Source organism: Phaseolus vulgaris, chromosome 2, assembly GCF_051622355.1.
Source record: "Phaseolus vulgaris cultivar YP4 chromosome 2, ASM5162235v1, whole genome shotgun sequence".
NCBI classification, from domain to species: Eukaryota; Viridiplantae; Streptophyta; class Magnoliopsida; order Fabales; family Fabaceae; genus Phaseolus; species Phaseolus vulgaris.
The window spans coordinates 36,293,368-36,317,521 of record NC_143499.1 but is presented as its reverse complement, the minus strand read 5'-3'; the positions used below and the strand labels follow the sequence as shown (position 1 = coordinate 36,317,521).

The 24,154-nt window shown below is 31.4% G+C and overlaps 2 protein-coding genes and 1 non-coding gene across 3 annotated transcripts; all 3 read left to right on the top strand.

Annotated features, from left to right (window-relative positions):
- The first annotated feature begins 10,956 nt into the window (after positions 1-10,956).
- UFO (F-box family protein) lies at positions 10,957-12,501 on the top strand. The gene has a single exon (XM_068610813.2). The coding sequence runs from the start codon at positions 11,088-11,090 to the stop codon at positions 12,390-12,392; it is 1,305 nt and encodes a 434-aa protein (XP_068466914.1). The 5' UTR covers positions 10,957-11,087; the 3' UTR covers positions 12,393-12,501.
- A 3,565-nt stretch (positions 12,502-16,066) lies between these two features.
- On the top strand, positions 16,067-21,790 carry LOC137811683 (uncharacterized). Its single transcript, XM_090298701.1, has 8 exons — positions 16,067-16,579; positions 16,935-17,107; positions 18,659-18,752; positions 19,026-19,137; positions 19,239-19,327; positions 20,839-20,924; positions 21,005-21,069; positions 21,311-21,790. Exons 1-8 carry the CDS (start codon positions 16,244-16,246, stop codon positions 21,418-21,420), a joined length of 1,065 nt encoding a protein of 354 aa, XP_090154827.1. The 5' UTR covers positions 16,067-16,243; the 3' UTR covers positions 21,421-21,790.
- A 2,278-nt stretch (positions 21,791-24,068) lies between these two features.
- Positions 24,069-24,140, top strand: TRNAG-UCC (transfer RNA glycine (anticodon UCC)). Its single transcript has one exon. It is a non-coding gene; the product is annotated as a tRNA-Gly (tRNA).
- Positions 24,141-24,154: the final 14 nt, after the last annotated feature.

Here is a 24,154-nt window from a genome sequence, read left to right as displayed (position 1 = left end):
TATAATGATTGAGAAAGAAACTCATATGATGCAAAAAGTACACCAAGGTATGTAGTTTCATTTGGGACTGATTTTTTTTTTTGGTACTCAAAGAAACAAGACGTAGTTGTCCCATCTACTAGTGAAAGCTTAATATGTTCCATAGGATACTCAAATCATACCATTTGGCTTAGAATTTTTTTTGTCAAAATTGGTTAAGAACCGTATGAAAAAATCTTTTAAGAGTTGATAATAAGTAAAGTAAGTTTCTTGAGTGACAAAGAAGCTTTAATCACTACACCAAACAAATTCTTTTGTTATATTATAATTTTTATTATACTTATTATTATTAATATAAATTATATATATATATATATTTAAATATAAATTCATGTGTATTATTTGTATGTATGAGATATATGTTATTGAGTTTCAAAAGATTTGAGGAAGAAGAGAGATAAAATAAAGAGAAATTTTTTTAAAAAAATTGCTTTACATTTAGGTGACAACAAAATAAAATTATTGATGGAAGGGAAGGAATTATGTTTCCACTGAGAGATGGAAGTGTACCAGCGGTTGAAAGGGTATCTAAGTCCGCTTCATTAAGGGAGTTAAGGTTAGAGATCTTCATTTCAGATAACAGTAATAAATTGGTTTGGATGAAAAATGATTCTAGATAAGCTCGAAAAATGTGAACATTGGTAAGGAGATGGGTTTCACTCTGTTAGGGGAAGAAGAAGTCGTTTTAAACAGGCTTTGTTCTTTGGAAGACCAAGACAACATGAGTATACAAATGGAAATTTGTGTTTTTGATGACGAGTCTAATTAATATGAATATAAGGGGGTTAGGAGGAAACACTAAAAGAAAATATTTAAGTGATTGGATCCGAAGTGAGGAGGTTGGAATGGTTTGCTTACGGGGACAAAGTGCTTCGAGTTTGGTTAGGAGAGTTCCTACCATTTGTGGGGTTCTAAAGAAATTGATTGGGTTGAAATCGGGGCCATTAATACTGTAGGAGGAATTATCACTATGTGGAGAAGAAATAGTTTCAATTTGACAAGCTCTTTTAAGGGAAGATTTTTTCAGTTATCGAAGGTTTTTGGAAAGTAGGAGGAGGGGTACAAATTACTATAGTAAATGTGTATAGTTTTGGTTCCTTGAAAGATAGAAAGGAGGTTTGGGATGAGATATGTGAAATCGGGAATAGTCGATAGAACAGGGCGTGGTGTGTCATCGAGGACTTCAATTCTATCAAACGAAAAGAGGAGAGAAAAAGTGTGGTGTCGGTATCTGATTATAGTAGAGAAATTGCTCGGTTCAACAAATTCATCAAAAATTCCGAGTTGATGGATATTCCAATGGTTGGAAGAAAGTTTACTTGGTGCAAGCCGAATGGGTCAGTTAAAAGCAGAATAGACAAAATCCTGGTTTCCAGGGAATGGTTGTATGTTTGGACGAACAGTAAATAATTCGTTCTCAGTAGGTCGATCTCTGATCATTGTGCCCTAGTGCTTAGAGTTTCGTCGGTGGATTGGGGGCCAAAACCCTTCACGAGTCTGAATGTGTGGCAAAGAGATGGAACATTTTTAGCTTTCGTTCGTAGTATATTGTAAAGTTATGAGGTGTACAGTGGAGGGTTGTTCGTATTAAAAGAAAAGTGAAAAAGTTAAAACTAGATACGAAAATCTAGAATAGAGAGGTCTTCGGGAATGTTAATCAAGCAGGGGAAATTTTACAAAAGAAAATACAAGAATTAGATGCAAAAGATGATGCAGACGATATAGATGATTTTGGGAGGGAGGGAGGAGAGGAAAATCTTGTTAGCCGAACAAAGTCAGAATTTTTTCAAACAGGAAGTGGTTATGCGTAAAAAAGAACGTACAAAGTGGTTAAAACAAGGAAATCTAAATACTAAATTCTTCCATTCGTCTGTGAAGTGGAGGAGAATGAGGAACGAGATCAATGATGACTTTTTACGGCAAGTGCACCGTGTTTGTCAGAAGTAATAATTGTCCCTAAGGACGGATATCGATCCCACAAAGAACAGTGAATCATCGAGTACAATATTCGCTAAATATAACAACAGAACAAAGAAAACAAACAAAGAATTAGTTGCTTCAATTGGAAAAATTGGGATTAAGTTTCATCTCTCTCACTCTCATGTATTTTGATTAACATGTTAATATTAAGTTCTTTAATTGAAATTGATGCCCATATAAAAATCATTTATATCGATTCCTCGCATATAAAATCCTTAAGAATGTTCCCTAACTATCGATCCCTCGCATACTTATAAGAACAACTTAGAACTAAGCTCAGACGTTTAATAGCAATTAACATTTCAAGTCTATTCCTAGCACTCAAATATGTTAAGTATTGTTGTTTAGGTCCGAACCCTAAAAATACCTCCCGGTCAGATTTAAGATTCTCAATTTGTCACGGAGAATTAAAAGTAAAACAACAATATCAATAATCAATCAAGAACTGAATATTAATATATAAAATATCACCTCAATACATAAGAGTTTGAGCAGATTACTCCCAATCCCAAAGGGTAGAATTAGCTACGCATACTTCTATCACCTTCCATTCTCCCAATTGGGTTACAATTCACTCTATGGTGTTTTCCTCTCAATCTGACACACTAAGGTTGAGCCTCTAGCCCTCTATTTATCCTAGTTTTCTAGGGTTAGGTTGTTTATTGTGTCGCGCTAATGGGCTAAATGATAAAACATAAAAAAAGGCCCAATCTTTCTTTGCATCTTTTCCATTCTGGGACCTTCTATCTTTATCTTTTTAGCTCAAATCATTCATCTTTAATCCAAATCTCCAATCTTCTTTAGAAATCTGCAATTAACACCAAATTTGGGAATAAAATACTCTTATTCAAATAAAGATCATAAAAAATGTAAAAATGTATAAATTCATAAATTAGGGATTATTTTATATGTAAATTAGCAATAAATCCTCATAAGTGCCTATATTTTAATATGAAATATTACTGAAATTAGACACTTATCAATCAACGGGGTAGAAGTGAAGGGTCAATGGTGCGATGATAAGAGAAGGTTAAGGCTAAAGTCCGAGAGTTCTTTAAAGGCAAATTTGATAGGATGTTTGAGCCTCAAGTTAGGTTGGACAATATTTGTTTCAACTCCATTTTTTATGAAGATATTGCGTTGCTGGTTAGAGCTATTTTTGATGAGGAAGTTAAGGATGCAGTTTGGAGCTGTGATAGTTTGAAGAGCCCTGGTTCAAACAGTTTCAATTTTAGCTTTATTCAATTTTGTTGGGAGTGCCTAAAGGATGATTTCATTTCGGTAAAGAGATTTTCTGGTCAACGAAAAGTGGCCTTGGGGATCAAATGCTTCGTTTATTTGTTTGATCCCTAAGACTGATAATCCACAATAGCTTAGAGATTTCAGACCCCATCTCATTGGTAGGGTGCATGTATAAAATCGTCTCGAAGATTTTATCCATTAGGCTGAAAAAGGTGATTAACAAAGTCACCGAGAGCACCTCATTTTTCATTTTATTCTTGCTTGAGTGAGAATTATCTTGCCTGAGCGAGAATTATCTTGCCTGAGCGAATTATGCAGAATTTTTTTGCATAAACTTGTTATACCTATTAAATTCTAAACCAACATTTCATTCAATTGATAAATTTATAAATCTACACATTACATTGACAATTCCTGCTCATAATTATACAAACACTCTCTTTGAGTCATTGAGCTAGTATATCAATCTATACATATATATGATTTCTAAATCAAAATCATTTAAAATCAAACAACCAATTCTCATCAAACATTTCATTTAAATTGATACAACAACCTATTCAAATACATTCATTAACTCATTCAATTTCGAACTCATATACATTCTACAACATCTACTATATCTAAAATTTCACATTTCAACCTCAAACAAATTCCAATCTACACAAAAACAATAAATCCTGCAAGAAATTTTGAAATTGGTGAGCACATCACTCCCACATCCAGATCTTTTAGCCTAGGATTCTATTGGAAATTTAAACTAGCTTTCCTTACGTTTAATTGAGCAGATGCTCCCTAAGAGCTTTAAACCTACCACAAGCTTCAAGAGTAGCTTAACTTGCACCAAGGAGACCTGATAAAAAATCTATCTATATTACTAGGACTTTGAACTAACAAAAACTAATCCTAAAGATAAAAGAGTCACATCCGTAAACTTAGATCGAGACAGACCTATAAGTTTCAAAATTCGATTCAAAGAGAAGAGTAAAATTGAACTTACTTTATTAGAGATTTTGATCAGGCAGTCTTGTAGTCTTCGTTGCCAGGAGTCTACTGGTGCACTCTGATCGTTAAACTGATGAGTGAGGAAGTCAGAATCTTAAAGATAAGGGAGAGGAAAGGAAAAAGGAAACTTCAAGAGAATTGAATTCATACATTTGGGATAATGTATGGACTAATATTTTTGTGTGTATTAAGTATTGATGCATATGTGGTACCAGAGCTCTCCGAGCTTCATTGATGATCTAAGTCACATATAGACTAAGATATCAAGTGGTGAGAAGTTGATGAGGGAGTTCATGCACACGGTGACATATGAGATGCACGACTTGGGTTGTATTGAACTTACTATGATCCTTTCTCTTGGATTCGCTGGTAATCTTTGAATCAGGTGTTAGTCTCTGGTAGGACTTACTTAATACGGGTCTTCCGAAAGACGTCAATTGTTATTCTGTTTGTTGAATATCCTGGATGTGTAGATCCGTGTGTGATCTATGTGATTGTTTTATGTTGGAATTAGAAAAATATTGAATAATTGAGAAATTGATCCATGTAATTTGGTTTTCTCTTTTGATTTAATTTTGTATATTATAAAACTTGATATTTACTAGCTTGTCCTTGTTTTTCTTGTTATGTTGTGAACTATGATGACTGTACTATGTATACAAACAGATGATCATACAAGTGTCAGTTTCTGAAGGGCTTTAAGATGTTTTTTTGAACCTTATATTGTTAATATTTATATTTCTATAAGTCATAATATTGTAATAGAAATATTTTTGGAAAACTCCAAGTCTGTAGAATTTTTATTGTAATATTTAAATGTATTTTTTTTTAGTGTTAAATCATAGAAAAACTAACATTTCTAAGTCCTATAAAATATGCATCTAAACATACATAGATTTAAGACTTGTCCAATATAACTTACATAGATTTAAAATTTGTCCAACATAACATAACAGGAGAACTCCAGTACTATTGCATCCTAAAGACAAAGTTTTTACGTTTTCATTTATCCGAAAAATTTATATTTACTTTACAAAAGAAATTAATGTTCCACCCAATTGCAGTAATCAACATTGTACGTGATGCTTTTTTATTTTGAATTTTCCTTATGTGATCTGGTAAGTGTAAAAGGGTTGAGATACCACTTTTGTATTCCATTAATTTAATTTTATTCTTTGCTGATAAAAAAGAAATCTCCACCCAATTACGTTTCGTTCTTAATTTGGTGATAGGTATATCATGTGATATGAAATGGTAAGAGGATTAACATCCTTTTAAGTAACAATTTTTCTAAGATTACAAGACAAGATACGAGTCGATCACACAATTTATCACTCTCTACCCCAAAATCGAAAGAAACTTGAATGAAAAAATTATATGAAAAACAGTATGGTGTTGTTTTTGTTTGAAAGAAGTATGAAATGATGAATATGAGTGGATGGTTGAAGATAAAAGGAAATAATTTGTGGAGTTGTTTGAAGTTAGGAGAATTGAGTATTGATGAAGATGTTATGGCATGGAAATGGAAATGGAAGTGGTGCAGAATAATGAGATAGGTAGGTAGGGTTATTCGTTGATGAAGGTAGAGTGAGCTTATAGAGAAACACTTGAGAACCACTTTACACTTTTGTCAGTTCAATGCTTCCTATGTAGCCCTTGTTGCGTGTTAGTAAACTACCTTTCTTCATCATACCATGCTTCTTAATTCCATTTCCTTTTTTACTTTATTTAGAATCAAACTCAAATACAACATTATAGCAATACAATTATTTAATATAAATCAAAATGTGCATATTAGTAATATAATATTTGTTAAATAAAGACTATGCTTAAATAGTTTCCTTTTCTACTACGTTTGTATACTATTAATCTCGAAACCCGTGGAAATTCCTCAAGAATGGATGTAATAAAATTATTAGAGGAAAAAATAAAGAGTTGGTTTAACTCATTTAATTTATTTAGGAATATCATTCCAAACTATAATACTGGTCATTTTATATTGAACTGCTAGTAAATAAAATACTGACAAATTTTGTTACTGTGCATATTATGCAGCTAAGCATGTGCAATGGACATTATCTAATAATGGCAGAACCCTATCTATCCCTATCCATCTATGTATTTTTTTATGCTTCAAGCATGCACGTCCAATTATGGTATAGTCACCTCTTCCTAGTTTTGTTTATCGATTGCTAGCTACCCTAACACCAGACTACACTATATACATAATATATATATATATATATATATATATATAATTTTTTTTTTCTAGTATGTTTAATAATTTATATTATTTTTTTTCTATATGTTTAATAATTTATATTAATTTTCTTTTCTTAATAGATTAAGTTGTTTTTTAAGAATAAAATCATAAAAAAATTCTGAATTTCAAAATAGAACGATGATTAATCTCAATATAATTTAAGGTCGAATAATATTAACATATATTTTTTTAACCATTATTTTTATTGTGTTTTTACATGTTAGTATTGTTTGAATTTTCTTTTTCTTATTAATTGATCATTGTCTAAAGAAAAGAAAGACAAAAATTCATTACATGTAACATTTGGATAGAAATATTAGGGTTTGTTAGATAGACAAGAGGAAAAATGAGTGAGGGAGAATTAATTTTATTAGTTTGCATGAAAGAAAAAGAGGAGAATACCTACATTTTTTTACTTATTTTTATCTTTATTTTCTACTAAATCAATTTAATTATACAATTTTTATTTCATTTTTCACTTATTTTTATTTTTATCAAAACTTAAACATTCAATTTTATTTATAATCTATTTCTTTTTTTTCTCCTCAAAATCAACCATGTCATTAGTTTATTTACCGTTTAAGGTAATCCACACTTACTTTTAAAAAATAACTCTATTTGACCAAAACATATTAAGTATGTAAAAACTACTAGTACATTTATTTTTTATTGTTGTAAAAAATAATAAATACTTTTTGTGTTTTAAAGTGACAAATAATTTGAGATAAATAGTATTCTAAAGTGAGAAATAAAATGAAATAATGAAATGGGAAGAATATCAATGGGAGTCAAAATTGAAGTGAAAACATAAAGAACACAAAGTACACTTAATGGAGAGGAATTCCAATAATATATGTTCTAATTAATTTATGTGGCCTGTTTTATTAATATTAAAATTTATTGAAAATTAATAAACAATGCGAAGGATTTACAAAAGAATTATATTTCTTAATAAATTTCAGTTATTTAATAGAATATATTTGACAGAAAACGAGTTACAGAATAAAAAAGTGTCAGAATTAGTGTTTACCATTATATACATGCAACTACAAAATGTTGGAGGCATTATATTTCATAAATTAAAAAATAATAAATATCAGTGAATACTGCAGTTATAATTAAAAATAAAAAAATATATTAATATAAAAATACAATAGAAAAAGGTGTTGATAGTAAAGTTTTAGAATGACAATGTGAGAAACCAGAAACTGAGTCAAAATTAATATCAGGAATGTGTCAGCAGAAGTGCTTCAGTTTGCGTTTTCTCTTCAGAAATCATCTTTGGATATTTTCTATATAAACGTTGTTTGCGGTCTCTTATTTTCCACTACACTGCATCAAGTTGATGTCTACGTCGATTGTGAAGGGAAATTCGAAGCAGACACAGCCCAGCAAGGGGTTCTGGTCAGTGTCAAAACTGCTACACATCAGTAGTGACACAATCCCACCACGAGATTTGGCACATTGTAACATTACAACAACACCAATGATAAATATCAATGAGGAAAATGAATAACATTACAGCACAAGTTAGAAAGGTTTCACATGTGTTTTTTAGCAGATGAACCCTAAGATGGTTATATATAATAGAATCATATATATATATATATATATATATATATATATAGAGTGAGTTAAAGAAAAGGAGAAGTAGGTAAGATGGTTATATATATTAATGAATATTGGATGAAAGTGGAAGGAGGGTTGCATTGTTTGACTTTGTGTAGGGAAATTAAAAAGAAAAAGGTTGGTGGAGATGAGTTGATATGTAGGGTGTGGGATTGCTTGGGAGTGAACATAATTTACTAAATATGTTTGGTTAGGCTTTTTCTGAAAATAGAGATTTCTTGAAGGAACAGAAAGATTTCCAAAGCAGAGAAAGAGCACTTTTTCCATAAATTGAAGGAGTGTTGAATGGGAGATAGAGAGGGAGAGATTGACACGAACAAGACAGCGTGACAGAAGAGGGGGGGAAGGGGGGGCTTTTCTGACTGAGATTTGCTTCCCTTAACAAAACCAAACAAAAGCCAATTGGCTAAGAGAAAGGGAATATTATGACTCATAGAAAGAAGAAAGGAATAGTGATGTAGAGGGCATAATCTGAATGGGAATAGGAATAGGAATAGGAATAGGAATAGGAAGAAGGTAGAAAGAAAGAAAGAAAGAAACTGATATAGCTTGGTGTGTGGCATGAGATGAGTACACTCTCAGGCTCAGACTCAGGAAGCTTTAGCAGCACCAAAAGCTTTTCCTTTTGGTAGTTCACGCCTCCCTGTGCTGTGTAAACTGTAAAGAAACCTATCAGTTCGATGGGATTGGACGTATGCATGTATGATCTGACACCACACTTTGTATCATTCTGATTTTATTCATAATCATTTCTGCACCAACTCATATATAAATCAAACTTCTCATGCATTCATCATTAATTCTTTTCATTTAAACTCCTTTCAACTTAATGATTTAAATATATATGCACATATCTTTAATGTTTAAACAAAATTTGTGTTCTTTCTATTCATCCAATCTCATTAAAAAATAATTATCTCTTTCAAAGAAAGAGGATTTGTTCTATACAAGCCTTTCTTATATCTACCCAGGTGATTTTTTTTTGCATCACTGTGATTATTAACATCCCCACAAATGACAACAAGTTGGCAGCTTAAGATTCATCATGTGAAAAAAATTAAGATCCTAATTTGTTGATAATCTAAATATTTTTTTCACTCCATCTTATTATTCTTATATTCAATAATCTAATTGAATTCAATATATTATTATTATTATTTACCATTGTTATAAGATGTCAAAACAAAACAGTGGTGTCATAATATATTTTTTAAATATTTTTTTATAAAATTAAAGTGTGATGTCTTGGTTTATTTTTAACAAAAATTATCTTTTTTTTTTCTTTTAAGTATTTATATAAAATGGTAAAAGTAATATTTTTGTAGTTACTAAAAATGTTTTCTGAAATAAAAATGTAAAAGTATTTTAAATAAAATTAATAATTTAACCAGTTATCTTGAGTTTGATTCATTGTAACTACATAAAAAATTCATTAGTCTTTTATAATGCCTCCTACACAAAATATTATAAATTTTAACTTTTATTTTATGATATATATTAGTTATTCAAGTTTCCATATCTATTTATATTAAACATCCAAACATATATTGCTTATTAGAATTTTAACGAAAACAAATAAAATAATAACCTTTGTTTTTAGAGAATAAAGGACATTTAAAAAATTAAATTCATTTAAGTATTGATTCATATAATGAACCGAAGGTTAGATTAGTGAAAATAATATAAAAATGTTTAGAATTTAATTATGAAATAGTTAAAAACTTATGGGTGTGAATGGAATGGGAGTTTGAAAAACTATTGACATTGATTTTTGACAGGATTTATTAAGTTTTATAAGAAAACTTATTAAAGAAAGAGAAAGTGAGTGGTGAGTTTTGAGGAAGAAATATATTATGATATAATGATTTTTTTGAAGTAAGATTTGATGCACCTTTTCCATGGAAGAGTTGTCATCTACATACATATGAAGTGTACTTCTCATTGATGGCATTGTTTTGTCCCTTTGTGGGAATAACCTGCGTTTGAACAAGAGCAACGAGAAAGAGAAAAAGAAAAAGGAAATGCCGCTAGTGTTCTTGAGATTTATCTGTTGAGACAGAGAAATTGGTTTGGATTAGGATGAATATTGAATAAAATAGTGATGAACACTGTTTTATATCCTCCCATGTGTTTGTACTAGCAGGGTGTTGCGCTTTCATCAATTGCATCTGTCTCACTTTTCTGCCACTATGTCCTTCCAACCTCGGCCTTGACAAAACAACACTGAAATGATAGATGCATTCATCAGAATCACTTCCCTTTTCTTTCTCTTTCTTTCTCATCTCATCCTCCAAAAGATGCCAAGAGAGAGAGAGATATACATCAACTCATTAATTAATCATGCTATTATCAATAAATGAAGGGTTCAACAAGGCCTTTTCATCTTATATATACACTTGTCCCCACTTACCACCAATGCCACAACACATCATAACCATCCCCAACTTCTAAATCACACGTCTTTTGTTCCATTTCTGGTTGTGTTGCATCACACTTCTTCACTTCCAAAACCGTCTTCCCTTCTCTCCATTCTCCAAAACCCCACTGAAAATGAGGAACAGAAACAACCATCCCAGGTGATTGCTATAGCAGCTAGGAGGAGTCAGCAAACACAACATGACAACAACAACATCAACAATTATCCTTCCAAAAGCCACCTTTTTTGTTTTCCCTTGTGGAAGCTACACTGCTTTCCCCTCTTAGGTTGTTCCCTAAAAACGTTTCCACGGCCATTTTCCCCACTATCCTTCCAAGGAAAATTTACACAGCAAAAGAAGAAACCATGCATAACCTTTCCTTTAACATTAAAGGTAAGCCTAGCTAGTATAAAAAAACTACACTACACTACACTCCTCAACATTTCCCATTTCCTCCACTTTAGATAATCTTATACATATCCATCTGGAGGCAACCGAACATATTTATATATATGGAAGGTTTTCACCCTTCTATGACGTCTCCTTTTTCGTACACATTCCCCATCAGTGGTGCTGGTAGTAGTACTAATACTAGCAATCTTACCAGTGCCACTTACAGCACTTCTACTCTATGGATGAACAGCAGAATATGGAGCAAGCTCCCTCAGAGGCTTCTGGAGCGTGTCATAGCCTTCCTTCCTCCACCAGCTTTCTTTCGTGCACGTTGTGTTTGCAAGAGATGGTATGCCCTTCTCTTCTCCAACACCTTCCTTGAATTATATCTCCAAGTCTCTCCACACCGCCACTGGTTCATGTTCTTCAAGCACCACAAAACTCGCAAGAGCTACATCTACAAGAACAGCAACAACGGTAGCGGCTGTGGTTCCTGTGAAGAAGGGTACCTCTTTGATCCCTCTGACATGGCATGGTACCGCATTTCCTTTGCTATAGTCCCTTCTGGCTTCTCTCCAGCCTCATCTTCAGCTGGTTTACTTTGTTGGGTTTCTGATGAGGCTGGTCCCAAGACCATGCTTCTGTGCAACCCTTTGGTTGGTTCTCTCACTCAGTTACCTCCCACCTTGAGACCTAGACTCTTCCCTTCCATTGGCCTAACCATCAGCCCCACCTGCATAGATGTCACTGTCGCCGGGGATGACATGATATCTCCTTATGCAGTGAAGAACTTGACATCTGAAAGCTTTCACATCGATGGAGGAGGGTTTTACTCCTTGTGGGGCACTACCTCTTCTCTGCCTAGGCTTTGCAGCCTTGAATCCGGTCGAATGGTTTACGCTGAAGGCAAGTTTTACTGCATGAATTGTAGCCCTTTCAGTGTGCTGGCTTATGACATCACATCAAACAATTGGTTCAAAATACAAGCCCCCATGAGGAGGTTCCTCAGGTCTCCCAACCTCGTTGAGTGCAAGGGGAAGCTGCTTCTTGTTGCGGCTGTTGAGAAGAGCAAGCTGAACGTGCCAAAGAGTTTGAGGGTGTGGAGTTTGCAGGCTTGTGGGACAATGTGGGTGGAGTCTGAGAGAATGCCGCAGCAGCTTTATATTCAGTTTGCTGAATTGGAAGTTGGAAACGGGTTTGAATGTGTAGGGCATGGGGAGTTTATTGTGATCATGATTCGTGGAACAGACAAAGCGTTGCTGTTTGATATTTGCAGGAAGAGGTGGCAGTGGATTCCACCTTGTCCTTACATTGCACATGATGGCTTTGAATTGCATGGTTTTGCATATGAACCTAGACTCGCCACTCCAGTCACTACCCTCCTTGATCAATTGGCACTTCCCTTCCAGACTTTTACTGCTTAATTCACAAAATCATTTGCAAGTTTCTCATATATATGCAATCATTTTATCATGCTATGCTAATCAAGGAATGCATGTTGCACATTAGCTAGGAGAGAACAAAAAGTTAATGCAGTCCTAGTGATTTGGTTTGTAGAATTAATACTAGTTAATTACTTAGCTGTTACAATACTCTTTGAGGTGTGTTTTGAAATCTAATCAACTAGCTTGTGAATGCAATTTTAAGTGGCCTCTTTTTTTTTTTATGTTATCAGCTTCCACATGCAACAACAGCTATAAATGTCTGCTATTTTTTGGCTCCCTCCAATTAGGTCTCATGGAGAAAGTTTAATTAGTGATTTATTATCATATATACTGATATGAACGTTAAAAATTTCCCTGTCTTCTATAGATCTAAATCAAGTCTCTTGAACTCTGAACTTCTAAATACAAGATATAATTAAGCTGTTGCTTTTTTAACGAATTGTTCCATGTTTCTTCAGTGATATTGATACAATATTTACAAGAGGAGTGATAGTATGTATATTTTTTTTTGCATATAATTATTTGAAAACTTTTGAGTAAGTATTTTTTTTAAAATATTATTATTCTTGAAGAAATGTCAACTAGTATATAAATAATAAGGATTTCAAAACATTGTTTTCCTATTTATAATACATTTTATAACATTATTTAAATTGCTCATTTTTATAACATTATTTAAATTGCTCATTTCCTCTTCTAAATTTAATTGTAAGAAACACAATTGGGAGCAAGGTTGACAAGCTCAAAAGTTTAGATAAACTTACAGAAACTTTATGAACTTGACTCAGATTTTTATCTCATAATTAAGTTAGTATAAAAAATTATTAATGGCATATGTACCTAACATGTAATTCAATATTTCAACATCATTAAAAAGTAACAAATCCTAATACTAAATAATACATTAGTACTAAGTAAAATTAAACTAAAAGACAAAAAAATACATATATTTCCTATTAAGGTTTATACAAGTTTATTACGAATTTTAAGAATTTATATGAAAGAGTTTGATAATAAGTTAACAGTATCATAAACTCGTAGGAATAATTAATTTGAGAATTTGAATTTTTTTAAAGGAGTAACGTTCCTTATATAGTCATATATAACTTTTTTTCTCAACTAAAAATAAAATTAATAAAAATAAGATATCCGAGGAAGTATCAACCTTATAAAAAAAAATATCCTCTTAATAATCTACAGTCTTATATTCATCAAAACAAATCCAACATATATAACCTTTGACGAATTCAAAAGTTTTACAATGTAATTAGCAAGTAATAAAAGTTTACATTATTTTTAGTTTCTCAGCTTTAGCTTCATCTCATGTAAAGTGCTTCTAAATTTTAACACAGTAAATACTTTCTCAGTATTCAATTAAATAATTTTCATCTATTTTTTTTTTATGAATATGCATGTTTTTCTGAGTTCCACAACTTACAGATTTCCAATAATAAAGAAATTAAATTAAGGATTAAATATGTTTTTGACTTAATATACTATAAAATTAGTTGTTTTTCTCTCCTTCAAATTTTAGTTCTTTTGGATACTTGATATTTGTAGGAAAAAAACTATTGAAATGAGTTATTATTAGTGTTTTAGTGACGTAACAAACGAATCTCCATGAAATGTACTATAATAATATCCATGTCAGCTATCAATGAGTCATCATGAAATCTTAGCATCCTAATTCAAACGGTGTGTCACGTTAAAAAACTTATTCCAATATTTTTCTTACTAAAAATATTGAGGAGGTTTAAACTTTGAACTAAAGATAAAAATCAATTTCAATAGAAGTAGATAATGTGGAATTTAAAGCCCTAACAGACTTAGTGGGAGGTGAGGATAAGGACATTTTTGAAAGGTTCTGAAAGGTGAAGGCTCTTCTTCTGCACAAATCACTGCTTGGAGGGTGTTGAATAATAACATAGCAACAAAGGTTAATCTGTTGAGAAGAAGAGTCTTAATGGGAAGTTGCTTGTGTGGGTTGTGTGGTGAGGGAAGAGGAGACTATTTGTCATCTATTCTTTAAGTGTAAAGTTGTGTGGAAAATTTGGAGAATGTGCTTGTCTTGGTTGAGATGTTTTTTGGTGAACCACTTTGATGCAAAGACACACTTCATGATGTTTTTCCCTCTGAATGTTAATGGTTAGATTCTCAGAATCTAGGGAGTGGTGTGGATTGCAATTGTAGGTGAAATTTGGAAACACCGGAATAAACGTGTCTTTAATAATGGGAGAGTTGACCATATTGAGGAGTTTACGGTGGCTCAAGGAAAAACTTAGGCTTGGTTAACCAGTAAAGAAAAAGGTGCAGATTTCTCTTACTCTGATTGGTGTTTGGAACCTCTAGTATGTATGAATTCTTTGAATTAAATTTGTTCATTTTTCTTTGGTTTGGCTCTCTAACCCCTTTTCAGAAGGATGGCGTTGTGTGTTTTGCAGATTAGTCTTAAGCTTCGTTTGGAGGTCCTATCTTGGTTTTTGGATTAAGTAACTCTAAGGAGGAGCTTTTGTGTTGGGAAATGATTCTCTTTGGTTTTTGTGTTGACCTAGTGGGATACAATGTTGTTGTGTTAGAGTAAAGAGGGGTTTGTTAAGTTTTTTAAGTTCTTCTTTTTGTTGGAGTTTTATGTTTGCGATTTGCTTATGGTTTAGTTCTTTTGGATTTTGATGTGTTGGTATATTCTGGCTATTGCCAATGGTGGGTTACTCTTACGTGATATTCTTGAGTTTTGGATTAGTTGACAACTTTTGTTAAGAATTGGTTTAGGTTGGGATGTAAGGGTTTATCATTTTTTCTTTTTGTATAAGTGTTGGGTCACACTTCTTTTTATGGGTTTTTTTTTCAATTTTTGAACCTTTGTTTTCTATGCCTTTCTTTTTTTTGTTATTTCCACCACTCTAATCATAATTAATGTGTTAAAAAAAATTAAAATAATCTTTTTCATAACTTTTTGATTATAATGTTAAATGTTGAACTTGATAATTAAAATTTGTATTCACAATTAAATTTTAAAAAATTATTAATTATCGTATTGAATTTCGGATTCACTTTATTATTAAAATTTTCGCTTTTGTAAAATTTAAAAAATGATCTTTGGAAATTTCAAATTCATTTGACAATTAAAATTTTTATTTTTTTAAATTTAAAAAATTATCATGTTGACTCTAAAATTTACTTGATAATTAAATTTTTTGCTTTTAGTCAAAATAAACAAAATTACAGTCCAATAATGATATGTCAAATAATTACACAAAAAAATTCTTGAAAAGTTATGTATAGATGATAATTACAACACAGCAAAGTATATCATGATTAATTTATAGACTCGCTTACACTTTCAGTGAAATTTCTAATCTCAATCACGTTTTTTTATTCATTTATAAAATCAGAATACAATACCCTATTTAAATGATCTAAATACAAGTTCATTCTAAGAAACACTACCTGCATTTTAATATTTTATGGAAACAATTGCATTCATAGTAAAACAAAAAGATTAAAACAGAGAACGTGTAAAATTTCCAAAAGAAAGTATACATATAATTGAAATTAAAAAATAAAATGAAAACCATATGTTAATCTTTATAAAATAAATGTGTTAATTAAATGAAGAAAACAGAATATAAAAATGAATTCAATACAATGTAAAAAAAAATGGTATTGATAAATGCTGCAGACTTGATGGCAATTACTCTCACATGAAAGCTCTCTTATCTGCAATCTGGCAATGTGTAACGCTGTGTGGGCATTTCAATCCATAAAGTCCCAAAAACATTGACAGTGAGACCAACACAACAACCTCTTCCAGTTGCAGACTAGACTTCCTTATGATTATGATGGGAACTACATGTTTTCCAACAACTAATGTTCTTCTCAAACCTCAAAAGCTATCTGGGAATTTCTCTATCGTCTGTGACGACGTTCGGTGTCTCACTTTCCTCACTCCTAAACCCCACCTTCGATCCTCTTATTCAAACTTAGGAAATAGAGTAAAGTTTGCATCTTTTTCGATGTCCAAGACAACCCATTTGAAGGTCTCACAAGATGCACTTTCTCCCACGGAACAATCACTCTCTTCCTCTCCTCAGGTAATTGGAGAACATGACTTACTCGTTGTGGGTCCCGGGGTTCTTGGTCGCTTGGTTGCTCAGAAATGGCTTCAGGTATTCTTTCTTTTTCTTGGGCCAATTAATTATCGTAAATAGGAACGTTAGCTCATGCTAATCTTTGTTAAGGACGAATTTATATACTGGTTGGAGTTTTTATATTTTTAACTTTTGTTCCCTCTATATATTATGTTTATCGACATTGTAATCAGAATTTACTTGTAGCAGAATAATATATTGTGATGTATGATAAAATTGTTGAATTTTTTAGTAATTACTTTTGAAGTCATGCTTAAGGTGATTTTTATTTGGTTGACAATGTAAAAGTTTTTACTTTGCTACTCTTGTGATTAGTCGATATTCAGTAGCTTGTTCTCTGTATGTTTGTGTCTATTTATGTGTATGCAAGCAGGAAATTCCAGAATGTCAAGTTTATGGTCAGACAGTGACTACTCATCATCACAACGAGTTGATACAAATGGGTGTTTACCCGTCTTTGAAATGGACGGAAGCTACTCACAAATTTCCAAATGTCATTTATTGTGCACCACCTTCCCGCACACCGGACTATGCTGGAAATGTTAGGTGAGAAATCTTCAGGGTATGGCAACATGCTAATGAGTTTGTTCAAGACTTGATTATACATGAAGTGTTGGTCAGTTAGTTTGGTTGTTTCCAGGCCTTGAGTTGGTCAACTTGTGCTAATGCTCACCCTTGTTCTGGATAATGGATTTAGCTCCTGTGGAGTGTTCTTTATGCTCTGAATTTAGTCTTCTAAACTCCTACAAGTTGTTTTTGTGCTGATATATTATGTGTGGTTTTGATGTTTCCTTATTGGTTGAATATCATGGATAAGATAGCACATCAATCTATATTTCAATGCAAATCTTGTTAATATCCCATTGTACTTCATTTATATCATAGTGACATATTTTCCTGAGCATGATCATGTAACAGCTTAAAAAATATAATTCGTGTAATAAAAGCTTTTTCACCGGGAATGCCCTTGGATTCTGCTTAATGATCTTTGAAACTTGATAATCTTGGCATGGCACTCCTGGAAAATCTCTATTTTTGTTGTACTTTTTGTTTGTTTGTGTGATTTACCTCTTTTTGTAAATTTATCTGTCGGTTTTTGGCTCAGATTCTTGTTAGAAGATTCAAATTGTTATAAATAGTGTTAAGGTAGTGAAAGTTATTTGTAAGATATTTTTTAAATACCAATAGGAAGTGAAGGAATTATTATCTCAATGATAATGGAGTGTAGGAGTGATTGTTGCCATGTAAATTGCTCTGGGCTGTGAATGCTTTTATTGGGGACTTGTTTGATGCATGAAAAAGGATATGAGATTGAGAGACCTAGTAAATAATGTCATATGGAGGGGCAGTTGCTAGGTGGTTAAGCATGTTGAGTCAGACCAATGTGATTTGTTTGTGGTAGTTTTATAAGAATTTGTCAAGGTATGCGAATGAAGATTTGAGGTACTCTCTAACACTGAGTTATAAGCTCTTCAAAAATAGAATTTGAAATTATTATTTAGAGAACTAACTAGTACTTCTTTGATTTTTTATTTTTTTTATGGTTTGCTCAGATATCTATCAACAAGATATAAGTTTTAATGTTTAAAAAAGTTATACCCAAGGAACAAGATTTATAAAGGGTGGGTGGTTTGGATTTTGGGATTAAAGGGATGGAAGGGTAAAATTTTCATTTCTCATAAATATTCTCTAATTTGATAAAAATAAATAAATGAAAGAAATAAAATGACAGACTAACATAAACTTAATGTCCTAATATATTTTTATTTTTATAGAACTTATATTGTTATCTTATTTTAAAAATACAAGCTTTTCCCTCCCTTCCTTTCCCCTTTAAAGCCAAAAGTATTAATTGCATTCAATCTCAGAATTGTCATTCTTAATAAAGAATTTGACAGATTGGTTGCTTGTTTACATCCATGCTGTTCATAGGATGGTGAAGGTCATCTAATCTCATCTCAAGCATTTGAGTATTCTGTTTGATTGCTTACATCATGTTCCTGTAGTAACATTGAATTGATTGGTCAGGTCAACTTGATAGTGCAGTAGTTGTCTTCTTGTGAACTCGTTTATTGATATGGATGGTTAACTAATCAGGTTAGCTGCATTAAGCTGGAATGGGGAAGGTTCTTTCTTATTTACGTCAAGCACTGCTCCATATGATTGTAATGATAATGGATCATGTGATGAGGTGGGTCATAGATCCAAACTGTCATATTCTTTTGTTGTTTCTCTGTTTTGATTTTATTTAATTTAAAGGAGATAATTACAGTCCACATGGTGATACAGGTTTTTTTTTTCCAGATAATGTAATACACAGATTGTTTTAACTACACTTGTGCAATTACAGTATTTCTATTCCTATGAATCTTGTTCACATTTGCCAACTGATACTGTCAGATTTTCCTCTTCAACGGTGTTGGATGTTTGTTGATTTATCCTGATGGAATATACTTCATTTTAGGATTCTCCAGTTCTGCCAATTGGGAAGACCGCCAGGGTTGATGTCCTTCTAAAAGCTGAAAATGTGGTACTAGAGTTTGGTGGTTGTGTTCTAAGATTGGCAGGACTATATATATCCTTGGTTATGTTCAAATTATCAGGATTGTAGGAATTTTTTAACCTCAGTAATCTTTGCCACTATGCTTTATTTGTTGCAACCTTGACCAATTTTACAAAGAAGATAGAGGTGCACACAATTATTACTTGGAAAAGGGTACTGTTGATAGTCGTCCTGATCACATCCTGAATCTTATACATTATGAGGTCAGAATACCATTTTCTTTCTAATTACTTCTGTATTTACTTTCCTTATTACTCCTGTAACTTTTGTTTAATATCATTGAGCCATTGAAGTGAACTCAGTTGAGAGCTAGAGAAAAAAAGTTGGGTGGTGGTGTTAATGAGTTTCAATTAGAAAACTCACTCAGCCCTAATTTACTGATTTCTTCTCGAAATATCACAAAAGGAAATAAAATATACCCATTTGGTGGTTTAAACTTTAAATATATTTAAAGCAGAAAACAGAAAATGAAATGGGCAGATTGCATACCTGAGAAACTGAGCAAGCACAGAAATCAACTATGATGCAGAGAGACAAACTGATAACAAGACAAAAGCTTAGTGCATATTTCGATTAGTTTTGTTCTTTATTTTGTGTTTATGAAAGCATGTGAATATAGGACAGAGAGCTTTGGGCTCCCCCAACCCTCAAGAAACTCAAGCATGGGCCGAATGATTATCTAAAATCTATGCTTTGGAATGTAAGCTAATAAGCAGCCATTATAGTATTAGATTGTGTAAATTAGATTATTTCAACTACCAGTGGATTACATGTATATAATTGATTATTGTCATAATTAATTGTAGTTAGAATCAGGCTTTTGTTTGGTTAAGTTTGTTAAAAAGTAGTTTTAAGATAACTAATTTTGTTTAGAGATAAAAAAAACAGCTTTTACTCAAGAGTATTATGAAAATGAAAGGCAATAAAAATAAAACAGTTACTATTTTTTAGATCCATAAAAAAAAAAAACCTATATTTTAGAAAAAATTACAAAATTATAGCTGTCATCCCAAACATTCAACTTATCTTAAACAGATTATTTTCACGAAAAACAACTTAAATGTTTAGGAAAAAGCTTTTTAACGTTCTTTTAATCCACCATAGCCTTTCCAGGCTTCGTGTTTAGTTATTTACCTCAAACTCTCAGAACTACAGTTGACTAAAAACGCATAACTGTCTAATAATAGTGGTTGGATATGGTTTCAACAGTGTCATGCTGTCATTTTTTATGGTTTAAAGTTGTCTTAATTTTGCTCTTAAGCTTTTTCGTATATTCTAGGAATTTCCAGAAAAGTGTTACTTTGACTGCACCTCAGCAGACTTATCCCTCAACATGAGCATTCTTATCGAGTCTACTGGAGCTTGTCGAATCTCTGTTGTACATTTGAAAGCATGAAGTCAATCATTATTTGCTGCTACTTTAATGCTTCTAGTTTTGATTCATGGACTCTCATTTTTGTTTTAAGTTTTATAAGTAATAGCTGCTTGGTTTTAAGAAAATATTGAATATAAAATGCAAGGCTCAAGTAAAAACTAACATTAAAGATGAAAACATGCTTATAATTATCACATTATCTAAGAAACCTTGAGCCTATGTATGCTAAATGAGGTTGTGCTCTCTGTTTTCTTCTACATTTAGCGTTTTTTAATGTATTTAGCTGTGTTTTATGATGGTATTAAAACCGGTGCTCATTTTTATATGTTTCCACAACAGGATGCAGCTTCCCTTGCAGTTGCAATCTTGAAGAAAAAATTCCGTGGACAGATTTTCCTGGGTTGTGATGATCATCCTTTGTCTAGGTTTGGTGCTTTGTCTTTTAATTGTCAAATTACACTCTGAATATTTAAAGAACAATCTCACACTAATCATGGGTTTGCAGGCAACACATGATGGACCTGGTTAATGAAAGTGGGAAATTCAGTAAAAAGTTTGATAAATTTACTGGTGAGTTCTTTGATGGTGAAGCATTTCTGGAACTGATACTATCATATTACTTCATTCATTGTATGTTAATTTAACCTATGCTGTTATCATTTTTACATACTGTGTTGGTATGAATTTTAAGGAAGTTGTTTTGAAAATCAACAAGCTTATTATACCTGATGATTTGTGATTATATGACTGTAAGAAATACACCACTTTTGATTTTGAAAGCATAATGGCTCTTTTATATTTGGGTTTGCAGGAACGGATGATCCTCTAGGAAAAAGATTAAACAACACAAAAACTCGCCAGGTGGTTGGGTGGGAGCCCAAGTACCCTAGCTTTGCTCGTTTTCTAGAGAGCAGCCTGTGACAGACTCCTGAATTTATCTATTGCTGTTCATTCTGATTAAGCTGGAAACCACCATACACAGGTGCATAGTTAGGGAGTTCTTGATGTAGATGAATAGTTCATACTCGTCTCATCTCTGAAGTGTGCACATTTTCCTATTTCTTCGTATTTGACCTTAGCAAAAAGGATGATCAGTTATTGAATTGTCTTGGAACTTTGTTCTTTGATCACTTTCATAGTGAATGCATGCTGTAGATGGAATACGGATACGCTTGTAGTAATCTTTTGTAGGAGACATTCATTCATAGTTAGGAACATGGGACCTTCCTTCTTAGACATTTAGCATTTGACATGTGTTGTTAGAGGGATCATGCTGGAATTACCTGGTTTATTGCATTCCCCTCCTCTAATTGCCTAAACTAAATTTTACCACCCATCTGTTTTAAAAAATTTTCTTATGAGAGGCTTTGATGAACTCTATAAATTGTTTTTCTTATTTAGAGACTTTGATGTAGTCTATATAAATTGTTTTTCTTAAGAGAGATTTTGATGTAGTCTATAGATAATGTAGGAATATTTGATCTACCAAACTAGGTACATGAATGTATTTCAATCATAGAAAACCAGATCTCTCTCTATTGGTCTAGAAGTGTTTTGGAACCGTTGGAAAATCATGTTGTGTTTTAATAAATCAAAATAAGTTTAATATGTTAAAATGTTCTTATTCTTTTTGAGTTTGCAAGGAATAACGTTTTAAAAGCACAATTTAATAAAATAAAATCACTTAACCCTTTTCAGCTTACAATTAAAACAAAAAATTTATCTATTAAAATAACTTCAAATGATTTACTTAAGTAATTTAACATATTCAAATAGCACGACTTTGCATATAATTTTCTTTTTTAATAGATTAAAATGTGTTTTAATATATTAAAACTATCAGCTTTGTGACCAATCTAACTCATTCAAATTTGCATCAAATTAATCCAATTTTTTTTTCTTAAAGTACACAAACACTTTTAAAATAAGAATTGTTTGATTATCTTGAAAATTAACTTTTGAATTTTTTTAGTGAATAAATGGATTAAAATATGAGATTGAGAAGGAAAGATTTAAAGATCATTATTTTTTTTAGAGTTATTATGAACTTAAATTTTCAGGTGATCTTGGCTTTTTTTTCTATATTCTTTTATGTTGTTGGTTATTGATCAAGTCTCTCTGACTAGGTTTCATAAGGATTTATGTTGAGATCGTGTATAGTTTAAGATCTTGGTTATTGAGTGTCATTTTTATTGATTTTCTAGAGTGTTGCAAAAGCTTGAAAATATAGTAGATTAGATTTGTGAAAGTAGTTGAGCATCTAAATATAACTCATGTGTAAAAGTGAAGTGGTATAAATATTGTTGATCTTCTCACATTCTTTATCTTTTGTTTAGTGTAATTTAATCATTATATCTTTAATAATTTTGGAAATTAAAGATCAATAAAACTAGCATCTTTATTTTTTAATAAGCTAAATTTTTTTTCTCTCAAAATATACTTTAATTTTTTTAAGAAATATATCATCTATTTGTGTAAATATTTAATAGTTCAATTCAACTGCCTTTTGAACTGAGTCTTTTACTATTACAAACTCAATGAAGTGGTTTGATTTTCATTTAAAAAGTCATTTGAACCAAACATCAAAATCAAATGTGGTTATATTTAAAATTAGTATTAACCAAAGCAAATGATTATTTTAAGCTTGTGTAAATAGATTTTTGCAATTTTTGTTACTACAAAATTGTAAATCACTCAAAAAAATGTTAAACATTATATAATAAAAAAATATAAAATAAAGATATTTGCTATGAATTAATTTTTTTTATAATTATATTTATATTCATGGTTTTAACTTTATATCTCATATTTGTATACAAATTATATAATTACAAACATGGTATGATGTTTGGATAAGTATAAATACACTCTAATTACAATATATTTAAATTGTAAGACAACTTTTAAAAGTGACATCTTATTTGTTTATTTTCAAATTGAAGAAGGGAATGAATTATGTTGATTGTATTGGTGTCTACATCAATTATCCCTTCTACATCAACACAACCATGATGCCATTTAAACATCTCAACCATTTCAGATTATTCACAATCCAACAATTTCATGTTATTAGTGCATCTAATAAAGTGATTTTTACATGGTTGATCTTCACACTAACTCAGAAATCATAGTTGTTTCAAGACATTTTAATGAAGTCAAGCAGCCATACGATAAAAATGATTCATTCAAACCATGAACAAATACATTTAGCAACAAACAAACCATTGAAACAACCACTACCAAATATACGTTCTCACCAATCAACTACACACTAAAAATACACTTGAACAAAGAGTGTCCTCACCAAAAAGAGAAGCAAGAACCAAACTTTGTAACTTTTATTGTGAACAAATTAATTGGATTAAATTTTATTTTATAACAGTATATATTAATTTAGTATTTTACTAGTACATTATTCATATAAACACATATTACTTTCAATAATAAATAATTGTATACTTATAGAATATAAGTCATAATTTCATAAATCCATGTATTAGATAAATATGAATTATAGTTAAAAGTGATTCACTTACATATAAAATGTTAAAGTTTTGACTTACATTAAAGCGTTTGTAGTCCAACGGTTAGGATAATTGCCTTCCAAGCAATAGACCCGGGTTCGACTCCCGGCAAACGCAATAATTTTGTAATA

What these genes read in the sequence shown, in the direction of transcription:
- LOC137811683 (XM_090298701.1), top strand. Translation starts at nt 16,244, where the DNA reads ATGATTATGATGGGAACTACATGTTTTCCAACAACTAATGTTCTTCTC. An exon ending in TGAATCTTATACATTATGAG is followed by an intron (nt 19,328 to 20,838) that starts GTCAGAATACCA and finishes TTTCCACAACAG; the next exon opens with GATGCAGCTTCCCTTGCAGT. An exon ending in GATGATCATCCTTTGTCTAG is followed by an intron (nt 20,925 to 21,004) that starts GTTTGGTGCTTT and finishes ATGGGTTTGCAG; the next exon opens with GCAACACATGATGGACCTGG.
- UFO (XM_068610813.2), top strand. Translation starts at nt 11,088, where the DNA reads ATGGAAGGTTTTCACCCTTCTATGACGTCTCCTTTTTCGTACACATTC.